Genomic DNA, 22473 nt, shown 5'->3' with positions numbered 1-22473 from the left:
CTGCGGTGAGGCCGGGCCGGGCCGTGGCGGGGCGGAACTTGTGCGTGAGGGCGCGGGGCGGGGCGGGCGCCATAACGAGAGGGACCCGCGTCCTTCCTTGAACGAGGCTCCCCTGCGCTGGCTGCGGCTCCTGCCGCTCCCGGGCGGTGCCGGCGCGATGTCGGGCTTCAGCCCGGAGCTGATCGATTACCTGGAGGGGAAGATCTCCTTCGAGGAGTTCGAGCGGCGGCGAGAGGAGCGCAAGAGCCGCGAGAAGGTGAGTCTGCCCCGCCTGACAGCCCCGCGGCGCGGCCCGGCCCGGCCCGGCCGGCCCGCCCCCGCCATGACGGCGCCTGGCAGGGCACGGACCACTTCAGCAGCAGCGGCTTCCTCTCTTTTGGGTGCGTGGGCTTATGTTAAGTGCTGCTGTACTCAGCTATTGATTGCCGCGCTCAGCTCTTGATTATGTCTGCACACTTCTTAATTTCTGTGCAAAAATTATAAGAAACTAATTGTAATTAGTAGGAGTCATTAGGTACTGGTGGAGCAAGTTGTTCAGGGGAGCGTACACCTTTCAGAAGCACAAAATGCAGCATTTTGGTTCATGCCAGTGTGGCTTGCGTCCCTGGACTTGGCAAAAGCCACTGGCAGTTACCTTCTGACACCATAATTAATTTCTTCTTTAGGCTGGAGCAATGAGCAGAAGCAGGTTTTGATATAAAATCATCCAGGCTATACTGCTGCCGCTCCCCCACCATCTTCTGTGTGAGATGTAAGGAAGAGATCCAGTTTGACTCCTTTTGGTAATCGTTGTGGCTTCCTGGCAGCAATAAATAGAGGGAGACGCAGCTTTGCATCTAAAAGTAGGCAGGTGGAGGTATTGTGAGAAATCCTGTACGCTTGATTGGAGCGTTGTAGTTAACTTTAACTTTGCCACTTTTATGTCAAAATACCACTGCATTTCTGTATTTCCTGGTCTTCAGGGAGCAAATTCAGCAGAACTCAGCTGTCATGGAAGGACAAGTGATGTCCCAGGGCTACCTTCTTACTGGATTAACAAATGCTATTTTGATATTTCATTTTGTGTTTAGAAAGGCAGGGTGCTAAAAGGATTTGTCACGCATTTGTAACTTTTCTTTTAATACGGTCAACCATGTCATCTTACCTCCCTGTAATGCCAAATAAGCAATGGACTGGTCTCTTCAGTCAAAAGTAATGCGAAGAGTCACCATCTGAGTCACCTCACATTGATAAGAAGGTACATGTCTTGAAAGCAATTAATGCTGGGGTTTGTTCATTTTAAAAATATAGCGCTTATTCCACCTGTTTCACTAGCAGTGCAAAAGCTGGAAACCCATGGTCTAAATGCTAATTGTAAATATTAGGGGAAATAGGAATGAGTCATGTTATAAAGCTGATAACTAATATTGGTGGTGTGTGTAGGATGGCGAAAATGCGTCTGCTGAGGAAAACGCCGAAGACGTAGAGGCTCCATCTTCATCCAGAAAAGCATCTGGGAAATCCCAAAGTCAGGATGAAACTGACGGTAAATGTTAACATAATAATTTCAGTGAAAAATGTATTTAAAAGGTCATTGAGAGCATTTGCTCTTTGATAGCTGTCTTTTTATAAATACCTGGCTGCTTCTTTTGAACCTGTGGGCATTGAAGCACATTGTTAGAGTGTATGTCTTTGTAGGATGTTCTGAATCATAGCCAGGGTTTTAACTTTGTTCAGTGTTTTTAAGGGGCTGGATCTGGCCAATGGGGCCTCTTTTTCTGGGAGACCCTCCATTTTTCCCCTCCTGGCTTCTTAATCACGTGGTCTCAACTCTCTCTGAAGTTACAAATAATTTGAAGTTTTTAACTTATCTCAAAAAGTCTTCTGTCTGTTTTGCTTTGGCTTTTTCCCTCTTTGCTAGTCTTCTGCTGAGACTTGGACACATCAGAATATTTGGTTCTACCGCGTGAGTGTTGCCTTCTTCCATTGTCAGCCAAAGTGAAACAAAATAATAGCTGAAAAGAGGAGCTTCTTTTTTTCTCTTTCTTTGTGTTTTTGATCCTGCTCAGTTATCCTTTGGCCTGTTTAGAGTGCCTATGTTTATTTCTCTCCTTATTTTCTGCTGGATATTCCTAGCTACAGGCTCTCTGGCTGGCTTTCTCTGTGCAGTTACTGGGATGGTAGTGTCTCCTTAGGCACCCTAGCAAAGTAAGCTTAACTGCCTTGGGGTTCCTACATGGTGAAAGGACTTGCAGGAAGCGGTAGGAGCAGCACTTCTCTCTTCAGTTTGTATCAGTCCTTGTTGATCCCATGCCTCAGGTTCTGGATTTGAGCTTGGGCTTTAGAGCGCTGCAGTCTGTTTCAGACACCTTCCCTTCAGAAACTGTACTCCATGCACCGGTCAGGGCGTATTCTTGTGGGATTGCCAGTGCTGTGAGATAACAAAGTGCAATTTTTGATCTCTTTGTGTTGGTTCTTAGACTCCTCTTGCTACTTTCACTGCAAATTCTCATCATTCTCTTTGTTTCTTTTCTTAAATTTAAAATAATAGGCCTTAAATTGTCTCACCTAAAATGTGCATCAGTGGTGCCTCAATTTTGAAAGTATGGCCAGACTTCATCCTAGAAGGACAGAAAATGAACAGTGGAAGTGTGGTTGGAGCCAGATATCTGTGGTTCCTTATTGACCCCTTCTTTTTGCGGATGTCTCCAAAATACTTCCAAACTGCTCTTTTCTGCTCTGTATTCTACCCAGCCTGTTACATGGTTTTTCATGCACATCATCTTTATCTAAGAAAAAACATATCCTGATACATCTCTGTGGTAGTGTTACTTGTGTTCTTACTACAGAGAACACAGAAGTCTAAAGAGCAGTCAGAATCAAGGAAGCGTTGATAATATTTATCACTATTTAAAGAGTTGCTATTAGAATCAGACTTGGACATTAAAAAGAAAAATGTTAGGAAAGGGCATTGTTAAAATCACTTTTAATACATGAATCTTCGGAGCTAATCTGCTACAGTCTTCAGGTGATTCCTGCAGCCAAGGAGACTGAAACAAAAGGGAAATTAAATTAATAATTAGGGTTTTTTAGATGAGAGGGAAGAAAAATCTTGATTTTTAGATGCTTAATACCCAAGTCAGAATAAAAACAAGCAAAAAAATAACCATAAACTCAGGTGTAGTACCCAATTCCCTCTTGTATATAGGCAATACATGATAGATCTGTTTTTCAGTCCCAGCTTGGTACTGTGGTTATTCTTTTATCAAATCTTGAGATGCCCGATGCCCCAGCTGAAACCCTTGAACACTACATATTTTGATATTTTGCAGAGATACAGACTTGTGGGCAGTTATAACCCTGGGTTAACTTAGCAATGAAAAGTTGTAATTAAAAAATGTGAAATCTTTTAAAATTATATGCTTTAAGCATATTTATTTTGGATATATAGCATCATATTCTTATTTATTTTAAAGAATTCTGTTATTTCTTTTTCTGGAGAAATGTGAATAATCTGGCTTTTGCATTTACACATGTTAAAAGGTACTTAGTGTCATGGATAGAATGGTTACAAGATCTTGTTTTAAATTACTTCTAAAAATTGGTTGCTGCATTATTGTTTAGTATAATTGTCTGCTCACTTAGCCTCTTCAGCTGAAAAGCTTTATTACATCCAGTTCAGTGCTTGAAAATTGCTTAATATGCTTCTCTTGTATGGATGGAGAAAAATGTTGAATAAGCTGTTGCTTCGTTCTGTGTGTTCCTCCATGCTTTCATTTCAAATATCCCAAAAATGTTAGGGGCTGGGGTATTCTAGGCATTGGTGATGAATAACGCAGAGTTTTAAAACCAAAGAGGTTGTTAATCATTTTTCTGCATTTGTGCAGGCCTTTTTCTTATAGAATAGCTGTTTCAAGTGGGCTACTAATTGTGACGAATTCCGTTTTCTCTGCACTTGTCCTGATAAGCAGCCTGTACTCTTGATTATATCATAAACCTTTCTTGCTTCTTTCTCAACCAGGAGAAACTTCAGATGGCGTCAGTAAATCTGTTCATCGGGTCTTTGCATCCATGCTTGGGGAAAATGAAGAGGAGGAGGAGGACGAAGAGGAAGAGGAAGAAGAAGAAGAGGAAGAAGAAACTACTGAGCAACCCACAGCTGGAGATGTTTTTGTGTTGGAGATGGTACTTAATCGAGAGACCAAGAAAATGATGAAAGCAAGTATTCAAACTTTCACGTAACTTCCCTGTATCTCCTGAAGCATAGTGCATGAATGCCAGTTTGTGTGATTTTAGCTACTTGGTGAGAAACTTGCCTGAAAATAATTGCATGTAGGATACTTCTGCTTATGTTGGTGTCGCCTGCTTTGTTTTTTAAAGAATTACTGTAGATTACTGTTCGAAAACTTTCAAAAATAATGAAGTGAGTCCAGTGTCTGGATTGTGTTTGTATTAGATATCAGAGTTATTCTGTCAGTTATGAAAATTAGCAAATATTTTGGTCAGTCGTTTTAATATCGCTAGTACTTAAATAACTTGTTACTGGGTTGTGTTAAGCACAGGTGTGACTGATGTCTCCTGAATTTGGGCACAACTGAATCCTTGGTAGAAATAATATCCCTTTTCCATTTAGGAGAAGAGACCTCGCAGTAAACTTCCTCGTGCCTTGAGGGGTTTGATGGGAGAGGCCAATATCAGGTTTGCTCGAGGAGAACGTGAGGAGGCTATTCTAATGTGCATGGAAATCATTCGACAAGGTATGTTAGAATGATACAATTTTTTGGCTTTAAGGATGGGGAGAAATTGCCGTGTGCATCAGGAAAATTCAGTGTGGCTTCACTGGTGATGAAAATAGTCGGTACAAGGAAAGTCACTGTATAAGTAGTGTGGAATTAAGAATATGTAGTGCATTTCCTTTATTGTTTTGCTTATAAAAAGAAACTAGCACCCTGATTCTGCAGAGGCCTGGGCCTTTGCTTAGCTTTACACAGTTTACTTTTATTGTCTTTGTAGAACCAAAGTATAAACATCAGCATGACTTACAATGTAGAATAATGCTATAAATGGTTGTTGTTAGATTCAGTCAGGCTGTTCAATAATTTATAAAAAGGAATTGGAAGCTTGTCTGCAAGTTTTTTCTGAATTTAAACACAGCAATGTTGATGTTTCATATAATTCTGATATCTGTTGTTTGCAGAAAGGCAAGTTAGTTGTTTTCAAGGTGGTTTTAAAACAATGGTTCTTGATCATTCTTCTTGTCTTTTCACAGCTCCTCTTGCTCATGAGCCATTTTCCACTCTTGCCATGATCTATGAAGACCAGGGTGATATGGAGAAGTCATTACAGTTTGAACTGATTGCAGCTCACTTAAATCCTAGTGATACAGAGGAATGGGTGAGACTAGCAGAAATGTCACTGGAACAGGACAATATTAAACAGGCTGTTTTTTGCTACACGAAAGGTAACGTAGTGACCATTTTAATAGCTTAAAATAAATGTTAGGTCCTAATGGCAATCGTTTTGTTTTCTTCTGCTTTATTATTTAGTTTGCTGCAGTTTGCTAAGATTCTGGTACCTCTGTACAGATTTTGGTAAAAGATTAATGACTCTCTAATATAGGGTGTCCGTTTCTTACAAAAGCCTTGTACAGGTCCATTAACATTCATCTAGTCAGGGAAATGAATGTGAAATCCATTGTTGCCTTTTCCTAAATTAGGCTACTAATATGCTTTTTCTTGTAGCTCTGAAATATGACCCAACCAATGTGCGTTATCTATGGGAGAGATCAAGCCTGTATGAACAGTTGGGGGAACATAAGATGGCTATGGATGGCTACAGGCGGATTTTGAATCTCCTGTCTCCCTCTGATGGAGAGCGCTTTATGCAGCTGGCTAGAGACATGGCAAAGTAAGTTGGATTTGAAAATATTGTGATTTGGTTTTCCAGAGTTTCTCAAAAGCTGGTCTTAATAAGTTCTGCAGCTAATGCAAGCTGGGTATGTAGCTGAAATCAAGGAATGCAGGTGTTTTTGGTGGGGGTGACCCCCACACAAGCATGCACCCCCCAACTATTGTGATGTTCCCAAAGCCTGGAATTCCCTGACATGTGGGAATTATCCTGTGTAGGATCCATGCATCATCTTAGAAGTGTTGCATTCTCTTAGAGCAAGAGAATAAAATGCAAATACTGATTACTGGAAAAATGCCAATAGTATACAATTATATACAAATGCAGTACGTTTTTAATCTATATAATAATACTAGAGACCTGGAAACTTATTGCCAGCAAATCTGAATGAAACGAAGTATTCAATCTGAAATACAAACCATCTGCAACAGAATATAGTTTATATGTCATTTATAATTCGTTTCTGGAGCAAGTAGAAATCTGCCTCCTCCCCTTTCCTGCTAATGAGAGCAGATCAAGTCATAGAAGCTTGCCTGAGACAGAGAAGGGTTGTGGTTAAAGTGTGTAGCTCTCTTATCATAACAGCTTTTTAGTAAGCTGTTTAACTACTTTATATCTCAACTTTCTCATTCAGAACTTGTAGAAAGCTGTTATCGGCCTGTTTCAAAACAGTTTAAGTCTTTTGATCTTCGTGGTTGTGAAATGCATGAAAAAATGCAAAGACGTGTGTGGTAACAATACTACTATTGAAAGTTTTTCTGAAACCAGGTGAATGTGATAGATTATTGATACCTGTCTCGAGGTGGGGGACATGGTGATGAAAAATCCAGTAATGTCCTAACATATAGGGGAAAAAATGGTAATTATTTGAAATACATAAAAATTGGCAACAGTTGTAAGGAAAGAAAAAACACCCCCTTTCTCACTGTCTTTTGCAACTTACTCTTGCTAATGAAAATATTTGCTAGTAGGCAAAAATAAAAGAAGTATGAAAATCCTTTTGCTAGTGTTCAAAGTACCTATTGTCAGTTGTCTCAAGTACATAGTATCTCATATCTGTGTTTTATAGGAGTTATTATGAAGCCAATGATGTGACCTCTGCTATTGAGATAATAGAAGAAGCCTTTACTAAACACCAGAGCCTTGTCTCCATGGAAGACGTTAACATCGCAGCTGAACTATATATTTCTTCCAAACAGTATGACAAAGCATTGGCGGTATGGAGAATTAAATGCATTTCTGCATCATGTTCAGCACCTCTTTGCCAGTCAGGATGGACAGTTTGTATTCCTGTAGTGCTTAAATATGGTCATGTTTCTATAGTGAGAGAGTTGGTCAGATACAGATTGCTTGCTATTAGTCCTGTAGCAATTAGCATTGAAGTTAACAGCTTGATTTAATAAGTTGGGGGCTGCTAGACTTGTATGCTGTTCCAGATTTAAAATTTTGGGATCCTTCCTCTCCTTCTCTCCAATTACCATAATCTTAGTAGCCAGTGAAGACCTACGAGCTGGTTTTGTGAGTACTACCAGGAAATGGCATTCTCTAAGTCGAAGGTTAAAAGGGTGACACTGAATGGTCTAATGGTTCAAATGCAGACCGTTGTGCTTTAGCTGGCATACTTGTGTTATGACTAATAATTTATGCATTAAGCATCAAACATGCATTGCAGAAAGACAATACATCTTGACTCTAAGGCGTCAGGAATTGGAGAAGATCACTTATCTGTTCCAAATTTGTTCTAGTGGTTTTTAACCTTCACTTCTGAGGCGTGTTTCCAAGTTGATTTGGTCTGGCTTTGAGACGAAAGACTTCAGTATCTGGTCATTGTTATACTTTCCAAGGTAGATTGAAGAGACGCTATTAGTTGGGACTTTCTCCTTGTGAACATTCTTACTTGCTGATATTAAATTGCCTCCTTTTTTTTTTTTTTAAACTGAGCCTTTAAAAAATAACTATCTTAATACAATCAGCCGGCATGTTCCTCTAAGGGGCATGTACTCTATGTTTGTCACTCTTGTTCTGGCAACAGTAATGACTTAAATATTTACTTTTCAATTAATGAACAAAATACCAAACTGCACTGGGTGTTAGACCAACGGTGCTTTACACTTGTGCATTTCCCCCCTTGCAGCTCCCCAATGGCAAGTGAATGTCTTGAATTGTCTGTCTTTGGTTCTATGTTTTTTTAACTAGCTGTTCTATTGAATTATACTAGTTTTATTGAGGTCATGATGTGTATGACCAGGGCTGTTGTAAAATGTCTGTATGTAGCCGTGGATTTTATTTCATTATTTCTTTTAACTGACACAAACCATATGATTACCTTGCAACACATTAGACTGAGGAATCCTTGGAGCACTTTGGAGAGATCTGTGGAGAGCTTAGCTGTTTACCTGGTGCTTTGCTTTCTTTTTCAATCTCCCAAAAGGCATTAAAAGAAGCTACAAGGGTTAAAAACTTTCCTAGTTGTGATGAAAGTAACTGTTGTATTTGCTAGAGAGATGCTCGTTGGATCATCTAAATAGTCCAAAAATAGTGGACAAAGACATAAGGTGATCAAACTCAATACTAGTCAACTAACTCCATGTGAAATTAATGCAGCTTTTCTTCTGATAACTTTTGTGATGCCTAAAACAACTGCCATGCGGGCTGGTTACTCCATATGTCCTTTAAATCTTTAAAATGATCCGAGTTACTTGTCTGTTTTAGGTTATTACAGATTTTGCAGGAATCGTACTTGAAAAGAAAGTATCAGAAAAAAGTCCAACCGAGGAGAAAAAAGGTAAGTAGCTGACGAGCGGTTAGTATGACCCTGCCGTTCATCTAATATGACATCTTTCTTTCCATTACCTTTTCAACTCATGGGTATATTTTGATGCATGTTGACAGGCTTTTTTCTTGAAACTTTTCGATGTTTTTAATGAGTTACATGGCATGACCTCAGCTTTCTATAAGGAGTTACTCTGATGTCCAATTAGCCCTGCTGACTCATTAAGGACAAGGATTGCTCTCCAGGCAACTGGAGGCCTTTTAAAGTTCTAAACATTCCTCGGAGTGTTCACATCAGGCCAGTTATTTCTGCCAGCTAAATAGCTTCTGGAAAAAAATTAGATAAGTTTAGTGGCATCTATACTCAAGAATATCAACCTTTGACCTGAGAATAATATTCTTCATCAATGCTACTTCTGTTATTAAACATTTAAATGTTCTTGTATATAGAAATCTGAAAATGTTTGTTTGGGCTGTAGAATGATCACCGCATGCCAAGTCCATAAGCAGACAGTCTGTTCTATGATTAAGCTGGTTGGTTGCTTCAGCCATCCGGTCCAAACCCAGTGTAGTATAAGATACTTTTGTTGGCTTTTTGCTTTAATGGACCAGGTGAAAATACAGTTGATCAATGAACAACTGTCCTGATAGAGACTTTTAACAGATAATTTATAAGAAGCAAAACTGTACTGGGTCTAGGAATTAAAACACAGCGTTGCCAAGTTACCTGGAGTGTGCTATTTCATAAGACAAAGCTGCTAAACTACCCTAGAGCTTGGTTGCCTGCCCTCTGTTGCTTTATAACTTTTTTGAGTGCTTCCTGCTCTGCTGTTCTTCAAAAAAAAAAAAAAAAAAAATCCACTTTTCAGAGTAAGCTACCAATCAAGTATGGATTCAAAATCAAGTAACTTTTGGCTTAGCTGGTGCTACTAGGGTAATCTGTTACTCTTTTTAAAAAGGTACAGAGGCAGTGGAAGAAACTCAGGAAAGCCAGGAGGCAGTGACTGACGACCAAAGTAATTCAGTTGCTGAATCCAGTGCTGCAGGTAAGTAATTTCTGAATTTCATACAAGTCTATGAACTGATGACATGCTCAGGAACCAGGTTGCAATATAAAAATTGGGGCAAGATTTCTAACAGCAGAGAAATAGGCCTTGATCCAGAAAATGTTTCCTGTGTGCTGTCTTCCTTACTCAGAACTTACTTCTAACCCAGCTAGCCACCAAAGCCAAAAGCATTCTTGCAGGACTTACCCACTTTGAAAAGAAAATTTTTCATTTAGTAAGATTTTATTCGTAGGTGAACAGTTACTCTTGTGCTGGGCATTAAGATGTTCAGAGAATGATGAATTAATCTGCATGTTGTGATTTGCAGTAATTGGATGTGAATGTAGAAGGTAATAGGGAAGTCTTATGTTGGAAATCAGTTTTCTCAGTTTATAGCAATCACCCTTTGAATGTCTGGTGTAAGAATTAAGGTGGAGGAGAACTTAAACAGGGCAGTTAAGGAGGTGTCATGACTGCATGTGAAGGAAATATAATAAATAATGGTGTTTTACGGTATGACCTGTAAGTTGCTAGCATTGTCATGGGTAACTACTTTGTCTCGTGTTTGCCATGTCATCAGGTTGCATCCTGTCCATGTGTTGTGTAAAGTTCTGTAGTTAACTGTGTTTAACAATGTATACAGCCAGCTCCCTGATACACAGGACTTAGCTTCTAAGAACAAATAGCTTAATATAGGGTATTTCCTTCGGAAGGCAAGGAGAAGAGGGTACAGGTGAATAAATTGCCAAAGGGAAGCTTTATGAAGCCAGCACATCTTAAGAGGGCAATGGCTCTAAGCACATCCTATGGGATCCTGCTGTTGAAGTTGATGCAGACTGACAGCACTTGATACTTCAGGTGAAATTATTACGATCAGAGATAGTAGGAAGAAGTTGTTCCTACTATCGGGAAAGATATAGAAGAAAAGGAGAGGGCAGGCCTGCACCAACATTTGCTAGAGTCAATGAGAATATATGTTCTTCATTGGAGCTGAACATGGCCTGGAAAGATATAGAAGAAAGGGAGAGGGCAGGCCTGCACCAACATTTGCTAGAGTCAATGAGAATATATGTTCTTCATTGGAGCTGAACATGGCCTGGAGGGGATGTGGAGCTTGTGAAGTGCGTGTTAAAGCCAATGGGTTCAGAAAGAAATGCTTTATCTTCTCACAGCTGTGGAGAAGGTCAGCTGCTGCATACCTGAGGGCGTTCCCATAGACATCACGGTCAAGCTGATGGTGTGCTTGGTTCACTTGAACATCCTAGAGCCACTCAATGTAAGTAGAAGCCAACTCAGAAGTTGGGGGATGTTCTAATGAATTGCCAAAGCAAATAATTTTTCCTGTCTTTGTATGACTGAGGTCGTTGAGAGAGCTGTGGAGATTCCTTTTGCTTCCCTCCCACTCCACGAGAGAAAGCTAGCAAACCCGTAATAGCAGAAATACTATTTTTGTCCTTATAAATTATGCCTCCAGTGGAACTATTACTAAAGTGCAGTAAATCACAGCCTATGTTCTGTGACAGGCCCGGAACCACATTGCAAAGTTGTTGAACACTAAGGAACCCATCTTTGCTTTGTTTTAAAGCCATACTAAATCTTTTATAAAGAGCATTCCTCGCTGATGGGCACTTTCAGCCATTGGATGTGAAATGTATGGATGGGTAGGATGTGAAATGTCTAGAATAGAAAAATGTGGCTTTTTCAGGAATTCTGAAGTTCAGGTCTTTATTTTTCACTTTTAAACTATCCTTTAAATAAAGGAAGTGTAGTTCAGAATGCAAATAAAATAAAAATAACATAAAAATGTAAGCTTCCAATAACCATATCTTTAAGAAATGTTCTTGTTGGTTATTTCTGCTTTTAGTATTTTGTGTGGTTTTTTTAAAGCCTCTTTTGACCACTCTGGTGGAACAAAATCCAGAAGAAATGGGTGACTTGTATTTGGACGTCGCAGAGGCATTTCTGGATGTTGGAGAATACAACTCAGCCCTGCCTCTCTTGAGTTCCCTTGTCTGTTCAGAACGATACAACTTGGCTGTTGTCTGGCTTCGGCACGCGGGTGAGAAGAAGCAGGACTGCTGAACATGTGGTACCGAGAGATGATAACACAATGCTGAGCATTTCCAGGGACCTTTATCTAAGATCACTGGAATTTTAGATTCACATGTTGAATGATAATTGGTATTTGCAAAAGTAGAAATGGAGTTTATTATGACAACCCTGTCATGGAGCATTTTCTTGTGCTTCATATAGAATGAAATTTACTTCAGCTAAAAATACTTCATTTTCATGTAAGTGAAACAGCATCTATTCTGCATTCCATCCTGTGTCAACTGATGATGCTTTAAGTGAAACTGTGGATGCCTCAGTACATGTTTCTGAATACTTTCACTTTAGTAATACATACTTTGGGTGGTTTTAACTGACAAAGTATCTGAAAAGTATGTTAACTATTTTGCAAACTTTGAAATCTTCTTTGTCTGCCATTTAAGTGTATTGCGTTGTTTATGGGATTTCTAGAGTGCTTGAAGGCTTTGGGACACATGGAGCGTGCTGCAGAGAGCTATGCCAAAGTTGTTGATCTTGCTCCGTTGCATCTGGATGCAAGAATCTCACTTTCAACACTTCAGCAGCAGCTGGGCCGACCTGAAAAAGCTCTGGAGGCTCTGGAACCAATGTATGATCCAGATACACTGGCTCAGGATGCTAATGCTGCCCAGCAGGTGGGTAAAGTGTTCTGTGCTTCCAGTTTAGGATATATTATTCTGCTAAACTATGGTAGTGGTCAAAGATGTCAACTATATAGGACCAGGGATTGAGGCTTACTTATCTTCCGGTGTGGTGAGCCTTCAGAGCACAGCGAATGATTCGTTACAGAGTATCAGGGACGAGTCCTCATGGCTCTTTCTCCCTGACCATTTTATCGGTATTTCCCCTTTCCCACCTGATTACTTTTGTGTGATGTACAAGCTCTTGGCCACTGAGAACCAGTCTTGACGCCAATCACTTTGCATCAAGTTGATCAGCTGTTGCTACATACGAGCTACGTGGTTTGGCTCTATTGATTGTAACAGACGGCATAGCAAAAGTTCCATACCCGCTCTCCAGCGGCACTGTCGCTATAGGTAAGAGTTATGCTGAATTTCTCTGAAATTTGAGAGTTTGAAACAGTAACTACTGCAGGGCAGTTTAGGGAGAGCTTACCTGCTGCTGCTAAGATTCTTGCAGCTTTCTAGAAGCTTTTACAATCCCATTAGTACTGTATTGAGTCAAAATTGTTTGTTTTATAAACTCACTCTCTGTGCAAGAGGTTGAATAATAATGTTCAATGTTATCTAGGAATTAAAGCTACTCCTCCATCGTTCGACACTGTTGTATTCCCAAGGCAAAATGTACGGTTACATAGACACTTTACTTACGATGCTGGCAATGCTGTTGAAGGTAAGCCAATCTTTCCAGCTACACTTGAAGAAATTGGACAGCTATGAGTTGGGTTAAGACAAGCGACAAACTCAGGAGGAAAGCTAGTGTTTCTTATGTGCAAATGGTTTCATAATTTTCTTAGATAATAATGTTGCAGGGAGCCTATAATACTGGCGTTCCTGCCCGTAGTGTTCAGAACAGAGGACCACTGGGGTGTATAATTCTTAATACAGTGACTTCAGCTCCCTGTTTTGCAGTGTACGTAGAACACACTGAATACTAAAGCTGCTTCTTACCTTTTTAGCAGTCAGCATAGTGTTTTCTTGAAGTGTTGATGCTGGCTTCTATTTCAACAATTTTCTTTTGAATTTCTTAATTATTTTTTTTTTTAATATTTTCTTGTGATAAAATGACGACAGAAGAATTTGTTTAGCCAGTAAATACAGTGGAGGTGGTTTTTTGTTAATTGTTTTTTGTTTTTAAATAGGGAGTGAGGGAGGGGAATATTTAGACCTCAATTTTATCCATCTGGTCAGAGCCATTACTATTGTATTATACTGGTTGAATAGCTGACTATCCACATGTTTATGAAACTGATACAGAAAGGCATTGCTCTTGTTCTGCCCCTGTGGAAATAGTTTTGATTTCAGTATATATTAAGTCATTTGAAGAGTTTGTATCTTTCTTTTGCATAGCCCAGCTCGCACTGGAGCATGAGACAATGCAGAGATAATACTCCTCCTGGGAATGTTCTCTCTTATGATCTTGAGCTGTTGTGGCGTTTGTAAGTTGCAGACTGGTTTGGCATGCAACGTGAGCAAGATGGATTGGCCATAAAGCTGCCTTTGTCATACCATGTGTTAATGTAATCTGAAATGCTGCCCTTAAATTTGTTTCTAGGTAGCAATGAGCAGAGCTCAGGTGTGTTTGATATCTAGTTCCAAATCTGGAGAGAGACACCTCTATCTTATTAAGGTGTCGAGGGATAAAATTTCTGACAATGACGACCAAGAGACAGCAAATTGCGATGCGAAAGGTAACAAATGTTTATTAAAAACAAAGCAAGATGATGAACTCCTTAGTTCTGAAAAATGAAATAAATGTTACTATCTTGCATGCTAAATCCATGCAGTTCATGTTAACATTGCTTTATTTCTAGGGCAAAGAAGGCAGCAAAAATGAAGATAATATAGCTTAAGGGTACAATCCCCATTCAGAGAAAACCAGTAAGATTACAGGATAATTCAGATCGAGAAGGACCTCTAGCGATCATATGGTCCAGCATTCTCCTCGGTGCAAATACAATACGCGCAAATCTAGAACATAATAGAAATACATGTTTTAAAAGTGGTGTGATTTTTGTTAACTGGCCCACACTCGGTTGAGCCAGACTACCCATTCTTAAGCACCATTTGTTAGATTAGGAAGAGTAACTTTAATGCATTCATGTAGTATGTTTACAACTTGACCTGTGTGTATTTCTTGCCATTTGTTCCCAAGATTTGACTGTTGTTCTTGCTGGTGTTTCACAAACTGTACTTAAACTGAAAAAAGTAAATATTTTATCATTACCTGTTAATGCTGAGATGTTTTTGAAAAGGCCAGTTTGACATATGCACCTTTTTTTTTTTTTTAAAAGAGGTTAGCTCTCTTGTTTTCATTTTCTCAACTTACTGACTTCAATATTTTTAGCAATTTTTGCTGTTCTCACGAGTGTTCTGACGAAAGACGACTGGTGGAACCTCCTCCTGAAGGCAATATATTCCTTGTGTGACCTCTCCCGGTACAAGGAGGCAGAGCTACTCGTGGATTCCTCATTGGAATATTACTCGTTTTATGATGACAGACAAAAGCGCAAGGAGCTGGAATACTTTGGGCTCTCTGCTGCAATTCTGGACAAGAACTTCAGAAAAGCGTACAACTATATCAGGTGGGGTACTGAGAAGGTAGAGCAGTCTCTGTTGTAATTGCTTCCACTGAGGCTGTACTCATACTGCTGAAAATATTGCTAAAGGAGGCAGGCTGATGCTTTCCAGCTTTCGCTAAAACAGATGAGGCTATTGAAACCAAAGGAGCTTTCTGATAGGCTTGGATTAAAAAAAAACACGTAATGCAGTATAGGTTGGTTGATTTGGCCAGAACCGTTGGTTCTGTCTTCACTCTCGGCTTTGCCTCAGTGACTGACCTGCTCCTTGAGTGTCTCTTCTTTGTTATCTTCCCTAAACTGTTGAGGTTCTATTGCAGATGCGGTATTATTTACTATAGCGTTTACTAATTTCTTGTATACTTTTCCTTCTGTAGAATCATGGTAATGGAAAACGTCAATAAACCTCAGCTATGGAACATATTCAATCAAGTTACTATGCAATCTCAGGATGTCCGTCACCATCGCTTTTGTCTCCGCTTAATGCTGAAAAATCCTGACAATCACGCACTGTGTGTCCTAAACGGGCATAATGCCTTTGTATCTGGCAGTTTCAAGCATGCTCTTGGTAACGTCATTAATGTTCTAATATTAACAAATATAACAAGTGAATGTTTTTTTCAGAGAAAGATTGATTAAAGTCATTTTTTTCATACATCAGAAAATTACAGGTGGCTTCACAGTGTTAGTCTGGTGCTTTAATTATTTTGTACACAAATCAAAGCATGGCTGAAGAGTTTTGCGAATAAAAATTAAGCTGGTATGTTTCAAGTTTAGCACACGTTGCAAATATAACCAACTTGCAAAGCTAATTGAAGGCTAATGATAATAAAGGATAAAGAGGACAGAAACAGACTGATTTAAACAGCAAATAAAGTTAGTTGGACATTTTAAGCAGGCCTTTGAAGTAAACCTACTGCTTCCAGTCAAGCCCTCCAAATGTCACACTAAGATGTGTGGCCTCCAGGAGATAAATCCCAGCAAGGACCTTGTTTGCCTCTGTGCCTGATTCTTTTCCGCTTACATTTTACATCACGGTTTCCATTTTTCCTTCAGAATCCAAGGAGTGCTGAAAATACAAATTTTCTTTCATGTTTTTTCCTGTGTATTTTGATGTAGGTCTATTAAACAGTTTCTTTTCTTAGTTCACGCTTCTAATTTGAAGCTTTTCTTTTTTGCCCATAAATTCTTAAGGAATGCTTTTCACAACAAACGTCCTGACTCAATTATCTGCTTTTAGGACAGTATGTGCAAGCCTTTCGTGCAAACCCAGATGAGCCTCTGTACAGCCTTTGTATTGGCTTGACTTTCATCCACATGGCTTCTCAGAAATACGTGTTGAAAAGGCATGCTCTTCTAGTACAGGTGAGTTAGTGTCGTTATTTTTACCTATAGTGTTTCCTGGCTTTGTATCTTGCAGACAGTTATGGCTACAACACTCTGTTTAAATGAATTTTCATAATTAATATGGCATTTCAAAAGAGGGAAGTGGTGAAACATGAACACAGGCGAGTGTGCTTTTGAACTGTAGCTATACCCATCTGAATCTCCTCTCCTTTTAAATGTAGCTTGTTCTGCTGTGTGCATACAATGATTACTCACATAGATGTTAGCAGCTGCCAGATGTTTGTGAAAATATTACTAATTTCAGTCTTGATGGCTGTAGTCTGGATTTTCTTCCAGATTTCTTTTCTTGCCCTGCCTTGCTCTGAAGAACTGCTGTAGAGTAGAGTCTGTGCCACATGCCCTTCGTAGCCGTGTCTCATAAACTGCATTGTTGAAGCAAACTTTACAGACTTAGAAAGTGATTTTTTTTCCCGTCTTCCTTTTCTCTTCCCCCTTTTAGGTGCCTTTTATAGCTCTCTTTGTAAAGATCTTGTGAACTCCAATTTAGGCTACCCTCAATTTTTCAGTTTCCTTATTCACATTTTTCTTTCATTGCCAGACCCAGTTACAAACCACAGGCTGATTATTCCCAAACAGAATCTTGAAAGTAATTTCCTCTACTCTCCACCAAGTATTTTCTTTAACTTGAAACGCCTTTTAACTCCTGTGGCCACGCAGCTCAGAGTCAGCAGAATATGGTGAGGACCCTGAGCTCTCATGACTTCTGAAATTGCTGAAAAACTGTAGGTTGCGCTGATTTTCACAAAAGCTATAGCTACTCTAAAACAAGACCAATTATGTCAGTATCCAACTTAAGACATTTTGAACTTGCAAACTTTGGCCTAATTTTAATATTTTTATCCCCTTCTTTCTGTAATCAGCCTGCCTTTCTTAGGTGGGCTGCTATGTTCTCCTTTTATAACGTACTTGAACAGTCTCCTATTTATGTTACCCTCTGGTGATAGAGTTCCCTGCTTTCTCTCTTCTCATTTCTTGCTTACTGTACTTGGTATTTTTGCATCCACTCTTGCTCCTGTTGCAGTTGATTAATAATTCAACCACAGTGACATACTGGTCACCTAAATTATGATCATTAGCTCCTTGTGCCTGAAGTAATTCCTCGTGCTGAAGGAGGTATCTTCTCTGATTACCAACATGGTCCCTAGAAAGAAAGTCCTCTATTTACATAAAGAGAATCATCGCATTCCAAAGTGGTAACGAAATGAACCGCATGGGAGAGGGTGAAAAAGTTGTGTGCTCGATTTCTCCCTTCTGAATTCACCTCTTCTGTCTGTCCCTCCTAAGTTTTCCCCAGGGCTCCTTCAGTGTCAAATGAAACACTGCATTTTAATATAAAATAACACTGTATGCCTCTCTGTCTTTCCCTTTGTTCTGTATGGGAGGCAGCTCTGGTCTAATGCCATTCGTCTTTATAGCATCACACAAACCTTGCGTCATGGAGGGTCTGTAACACGCCGAGCTGGTAGGCAGTGACATCCTACAGACGAAAAAGAGGGCACTTCTCTCGCTTTACAGCGTGTCAGTGTATAAATGAGACTGGTTTGTTCCACCAGTGCCTGGTCGCTGTCCCTTTATGCATTGCCCCGTTTTACACCTTCTGGGGACATCGGCACCCGACTGGGCGCGTAGTACCTGTTGGGTCCTGCTCCTCTGAACCACAGCGTGCCACGTAGGAGGAGTGCGTATTCAGACTAAGGTTGGCAATGAAATTACGTACACCTGGGATTCTGCTGGACATATAGTTTAAATATATGAGCATATATTTTAATTTTAAACTAAAAGCAAAGTAAGAAAGTATAACACTTAGAGTGCTTCAACTTTAAATTTGTTAAAGCACGGCACTGGAATTGCTGGGTATGAGTTTCCTTTCAAATTCTGCTGGACGCTTGGCAGTAAAACATCTGCTGGCTTCAAGAAGGGACACGAACTCTCGCCTACTGCTTAGGATATACGGATTTTTCATGCACTTACTCAGTGATGTTTATTTTTGGCCACTTTATAAAATTATATACTGATAATTTCCCTGATAACTGGTATTGGAGTAAACATTTATATGGAGCACAAGATCAAGAAAAGAATATGCTTGCATTGCAGAAATAATACTTTGATATAATAATACTTCATGGAGTTCAGAATTTTGTAGAATTCTGAAAAGTTGTAGAATTAAACCATTTCTTGCCACTATCCAAGGCAAAGAGTGAAGGAAAGGGAATGAAGGTTTGGGGTTTTTTTTTCTCCTTTTTAAAAAAAAAAAAACCAAACAACAACGACTGGGGGAGCATTATCTTTTGAAGTATTTTTTAAGAAAAATAAAATCTTGCTTTAGCCTGTCCTTTGGCTGCATGTTTTTTAAGGTGGTCAGCTCTTCTGAACATGAACCAGTCTTTTCTGTGTGTATATTACATAAATAGTTACAGACAGACGGACATACTTACATATTTAGCAAGCTAGTGCCGTAAGTCACTATACGAAATAACTGTGTGTTCAATTTATTAAAAAGATCTATCCGTTGTTATCAATGGCAGTGAGACTGACCGAGCACAGTTTTTACGGTCTCAACAATCGCATGTGATGATTATTTTTTGCCTTCAACTTGCGTGTGGTTTTGTGGAGCAGCATAGATCAAAGGTTTAAATAGATACATTTTAACATCCGTTCTCCAGCATATTTTACTGCCATCTTCTTAAAGGGAGCAGTCACAAATGTGCATAATATGCGTACAGGGATTCTCCTTCCTTCACCGGTACTTGGACCTGCGTGGACCGTGTCAAGAGTCTTTCTACAACCTTGGCCGTGGCCTTCACCAGCTGGGGTTACTGCACCTGGCAATCCACTATTACCAAAAAGTACTTGAACTTCCTCCTCTCGCCTTAGAGGTACTGTATCTTTGGAAGCTAGGTACAGAGAATAAAGTTGGGTCAACGGTAATAATAATTTCTCAGCCATAGTTAAAATAGGTACATAAAATCTGTGTAGTTGAGTTTCCTTCAATTTGTATTGTAATTCCTTGTCACTGGAAGCCCAAATCTGATCGTCACCTGGTAACGTATTTAAGCATGTGTTAATTTCAAAGGTTTATGAATTTTGAAGGAGTTACTGATAGGCTGAAGTAGCAGCAAAAAGGGTTGCTAAACAACTTTACCTGAATAAGTAGCTGAACTTTATATATATTACATGCAATAAATTATAACTGGAAGTTCTATATACTCACCATGCTATAAAACAGCATGCTGGAGCCAGGTGAACCAGTATTCAGAATGCCTAAATGCATCTGAGCCATGGTTTTGCTCTAACTGATCTGTGTTAGATCATCCTAATTGATGTGTCATACGTTTACAAGTCTGGTCCGAGCGAAAGTTTTTGCCTAGCTTTGGCGTGGGGAGGTAGAAAAATGACAAGTGTATTTAGAGAACAGGAAGGGTTGGTAAAGTAACAAGGATGGGTGTTGGCGCTGGGAGTTCAAAGCAGCCATCTTGTGACCGTGTCAGAGAGAGAGGCAGTATTCACGTTCTGATTGTCGAAACAAATACTTTGCAGACAAAGACAAACTAAGCTGGTGCTTTCCTGTTTCATGAGCTGGCTATCTAACTTACAGCTAATGTTTTGAGTATGTAATTATATAACTCTCTGGTGATTAACCACGTGTGGAAACTCGTTAAAGAGGGAGGGCACAAGAACACTGCTTCTTTTGTTTCTATACAGCTGAAAGCCTATATAAACCGTGAATATGTGATTTGATTCTACTGTAATTGCTACTAATGTTTCAAGTGTTATACTATCTTTGCATATAGGTAACTTTTTTTAATCATTATCTTTACAGGGAATAGAAACTGATCAAACAGACTTGAGAAGAGATACTGCCTTTAACTTGTCGCTTATTTATCAGAGCAGTGGAAATACAAGAATGGCTCAAAAGATGTTGTATACCTACGCAGTTGTATGATGAGGTTTGCGGCAGGTGGAGCCGCTACTCCTTGTGTTAACCTTTGCATTATGCAGTGCTGGGGAAACTGGTTTTTGGTACAGCTTTTTCTACAGATGGTCAGAGACCCGGCTTGTGCCATGTATAGCTTTATGGACTTTTTTTTCTACTCCGACATCTGAACTGCATCACACATGGCTGGAAACTGTGCCGAGTACCACGCTGACATGCTCAAGTGTGTCTGTTATTAGCTCGGCTCCTTTGACGCATTGCTGGGTAATCTGATATTCAGTCTTGTATATAGAATCAAACAGCGAAAACTGAAGCCCAGTGTGGTTTGTTGTTGGTTTTTTGGTTTTTTTAGGGAAGATTTACAATGTGCAATATTACAACTAGTTACCAGTGAGCTTGTTCAAGAAGCCATATTCACTGGTGACGAGGGTTTTTTAATGGGCAGCACTAACTTACTATAATATAGAAGAAATGGGCTCATACTGATCCCTAGAGGATGGAGAACTCAGTATTTCAAGATCTTTAAAGTACTCAGAATTTTCTAGGAGTTCATATTCCTAGCAGCTGTTCTATTTGAAGGAGATGATTGATTTCTGTTTTACTGAAATCAGTGTGACCTTTGTTCTTCTTCTGAACTTGTTAATAAAAATTGTGAGGTTAATGATAATGTTTACTCATTCTCAGCAAACATATGTCCTATTGAATACCTTATAGCAAAAATTGCAAGTGGCCTGAGTTTTCAATTATTTCTGACAGTTGAACAGTAGCAGATGATGGTGGAAGCATGCTGCTTCCAACCCAGCAAGAGAAGCAGGATGCAATGCTTTATTGTAAATAAAAAGAGTATATAGTTAGGTGTATATATAGAAATGGATATATGTTAGGATGTGCTACAGCAAAATAAGGCTGAAAAATATTTTTCAGCCAGGTAGTTTGCTGAATAGAAAACAAACTGTGCTGTTGCCTCCCAAGCACTCGTGTTACTTAGGGCATCACAGCTAACTGCTGCTATTTGCTTTCAGCCCACTTTTATATGTGTGTGTGTTCTGTAATCATTTCACACAATTGCAATCAATGATTAAGAAACAAGTCTTGTGGAATTGCCTAGACTAATTCTAAAGGTAAGGCAATTTTATCTCAAATCAAATGTTAAATTACGATATATTGCGTGTCCGCTTCACTAGAGCGATGCTGGGCCATAGTGAGAATACAAAGGTAAGAGACAACTACCAAGAAAGTCTCACTAGCCCGCAAAAGGACAGCACGTTTTACTTGGAAATAGTACTTGGTGGCACTGCTAAATACAAGTTCCTTGCCAAGTTTGCAGAACTATAAATTAAAGAACCATTTTAGTTATGTTAGCCTGGGGTATTCATAAGCTGCAGACGATGGGAGAGAATGACTCCCTTACCTCCATGTCGTTTCTCATTCTTTCTGGTAACTCATCACTGTTTTTGACGTGGTGGCCAACTGTTTGCTGTGTGAACTGGAGCTGACTCGCAATGTATGCACAAGCAGAGTACTGCTGCATTATCTTGGGGTAAAAATGCTTCTGTTGAAGCTTTCCTTTTTGTTGGCCCTTTCACATCTTGTAACCCCATTGATTTTTTTCTTTTTGCAGTGAAAGACTCCTGTCCCTTCATACGAAAAGTTTATCATGTCCCAGGAAATACAGCCCTCAGCGCTGAACTCGTGTTCAGAAAACAGAAGGCAGAGATCCAGGGCACAGATTCCCTTTGCGTTATTCTTTTCCAAAACTGAGTCTGAAATACTCAGAATCCTATTGCTTGTACATTTTTTTAAATAGCCTTAACATAGAGGAAGGTTATGGGTTTTTTTTAAAGAATTGTATTAAAAATTGACCAACATCAAGGTATTACTATTTATTACTTTATTTCTGATCCCTACTGTTGCTAGAATTCTGAAGCAGTTTAGCTTTTAAACCTAGGAGGTATGAATCTTTAGCGTTCATACAAATAAAAAGGAAAAATACAACCTGAATGCTGATGACTTTTAAACTGCTTTCTGAATTGTTTCTAAGACCAAATAACAGAAACTCGCATTTCATTAAACCCAGTCAA

The 22473-nt window shown here is 39.5% G+C and overlaps 1 protein-coding gene across 5 annotated transcripts; it reads left to right on the top strand.

Annotated features, from left to right (window-relative positions):
- Positions 1-74: 74 nt before the first annotated feature.
- Positions 75-22387, top strand: GTF3C3 (general transcription factor IIIC subunit 3). Of its 5 annotated transcripts, XR_015699277.1 has the most exons (20): positions 75-256; positions 1423-1525; positions 4001-4197; positions 4613-4736; positions 5249-5440; positions 5721-5886; positions 6956-7103; positions 8599-8671; positions 9618-9704; positions 10877-10980; positions 11592-11763; positions 12225-12427; positions 13044-13145; positions 14028-14163; positions 14820-15057; positions 15429-15619; positions 16292-16416; positions 19182-19334; positions 20279-20656; positions 22014-22387. XR_015699277.1 is itself a non-coding variant. In XM_087734521.1 (19 exons), the coding sequence occupies exons 1-19, from the start codon at positions 158-160 to the stop codon at positions 20399-20401; spliced, it is 2736 nt and encodes a 911-aa protein (XP_087590647.1). In that variant the 5' UTR covers positions 75-157; the 3' UTR covers positions 20402-22006. The 5 variants fall into 5 exon arrangements, 4 of the variants coding, with proteins under 4 accessions (XP_087590647.1, XP_087590648.1, XP_087590649.1 ...); XM_087734521.1 differs by lacking the exon at positions 22014-22387 and having other exon boundaries at positions 20279-22006; XM_087734522.1 differs by lacking the exon at positions 22014-22387 and having other exon boundaries at positions 19148-19334; positions 20279-22006.
- The last annotated feature ends 86 nt before the right edge of the window (positions 22388-22473 follow it).

The sequence above is a fragment of the Nipponia nippon genome, unplaced genomic scaffold (genome assembly GCF_047370975.1).
Source record: "Nipponia nippon isolate SJK-2023a ecotype South Korea unplaced genomic scaffold, ASM4737097v1 scaffold_5, whole genome shotgun sequence".
Classification (NCBI taxonomy): domain Eukaryota; kingdom Metazoa; phylum Chordata; class Aves; order Pelecaniformes; family Threskiornithidae; genus Nipponia; species Nipponia nippon.
This window is presented reverse-complemented; position numbering and strand designations above follow the sequence as displayed.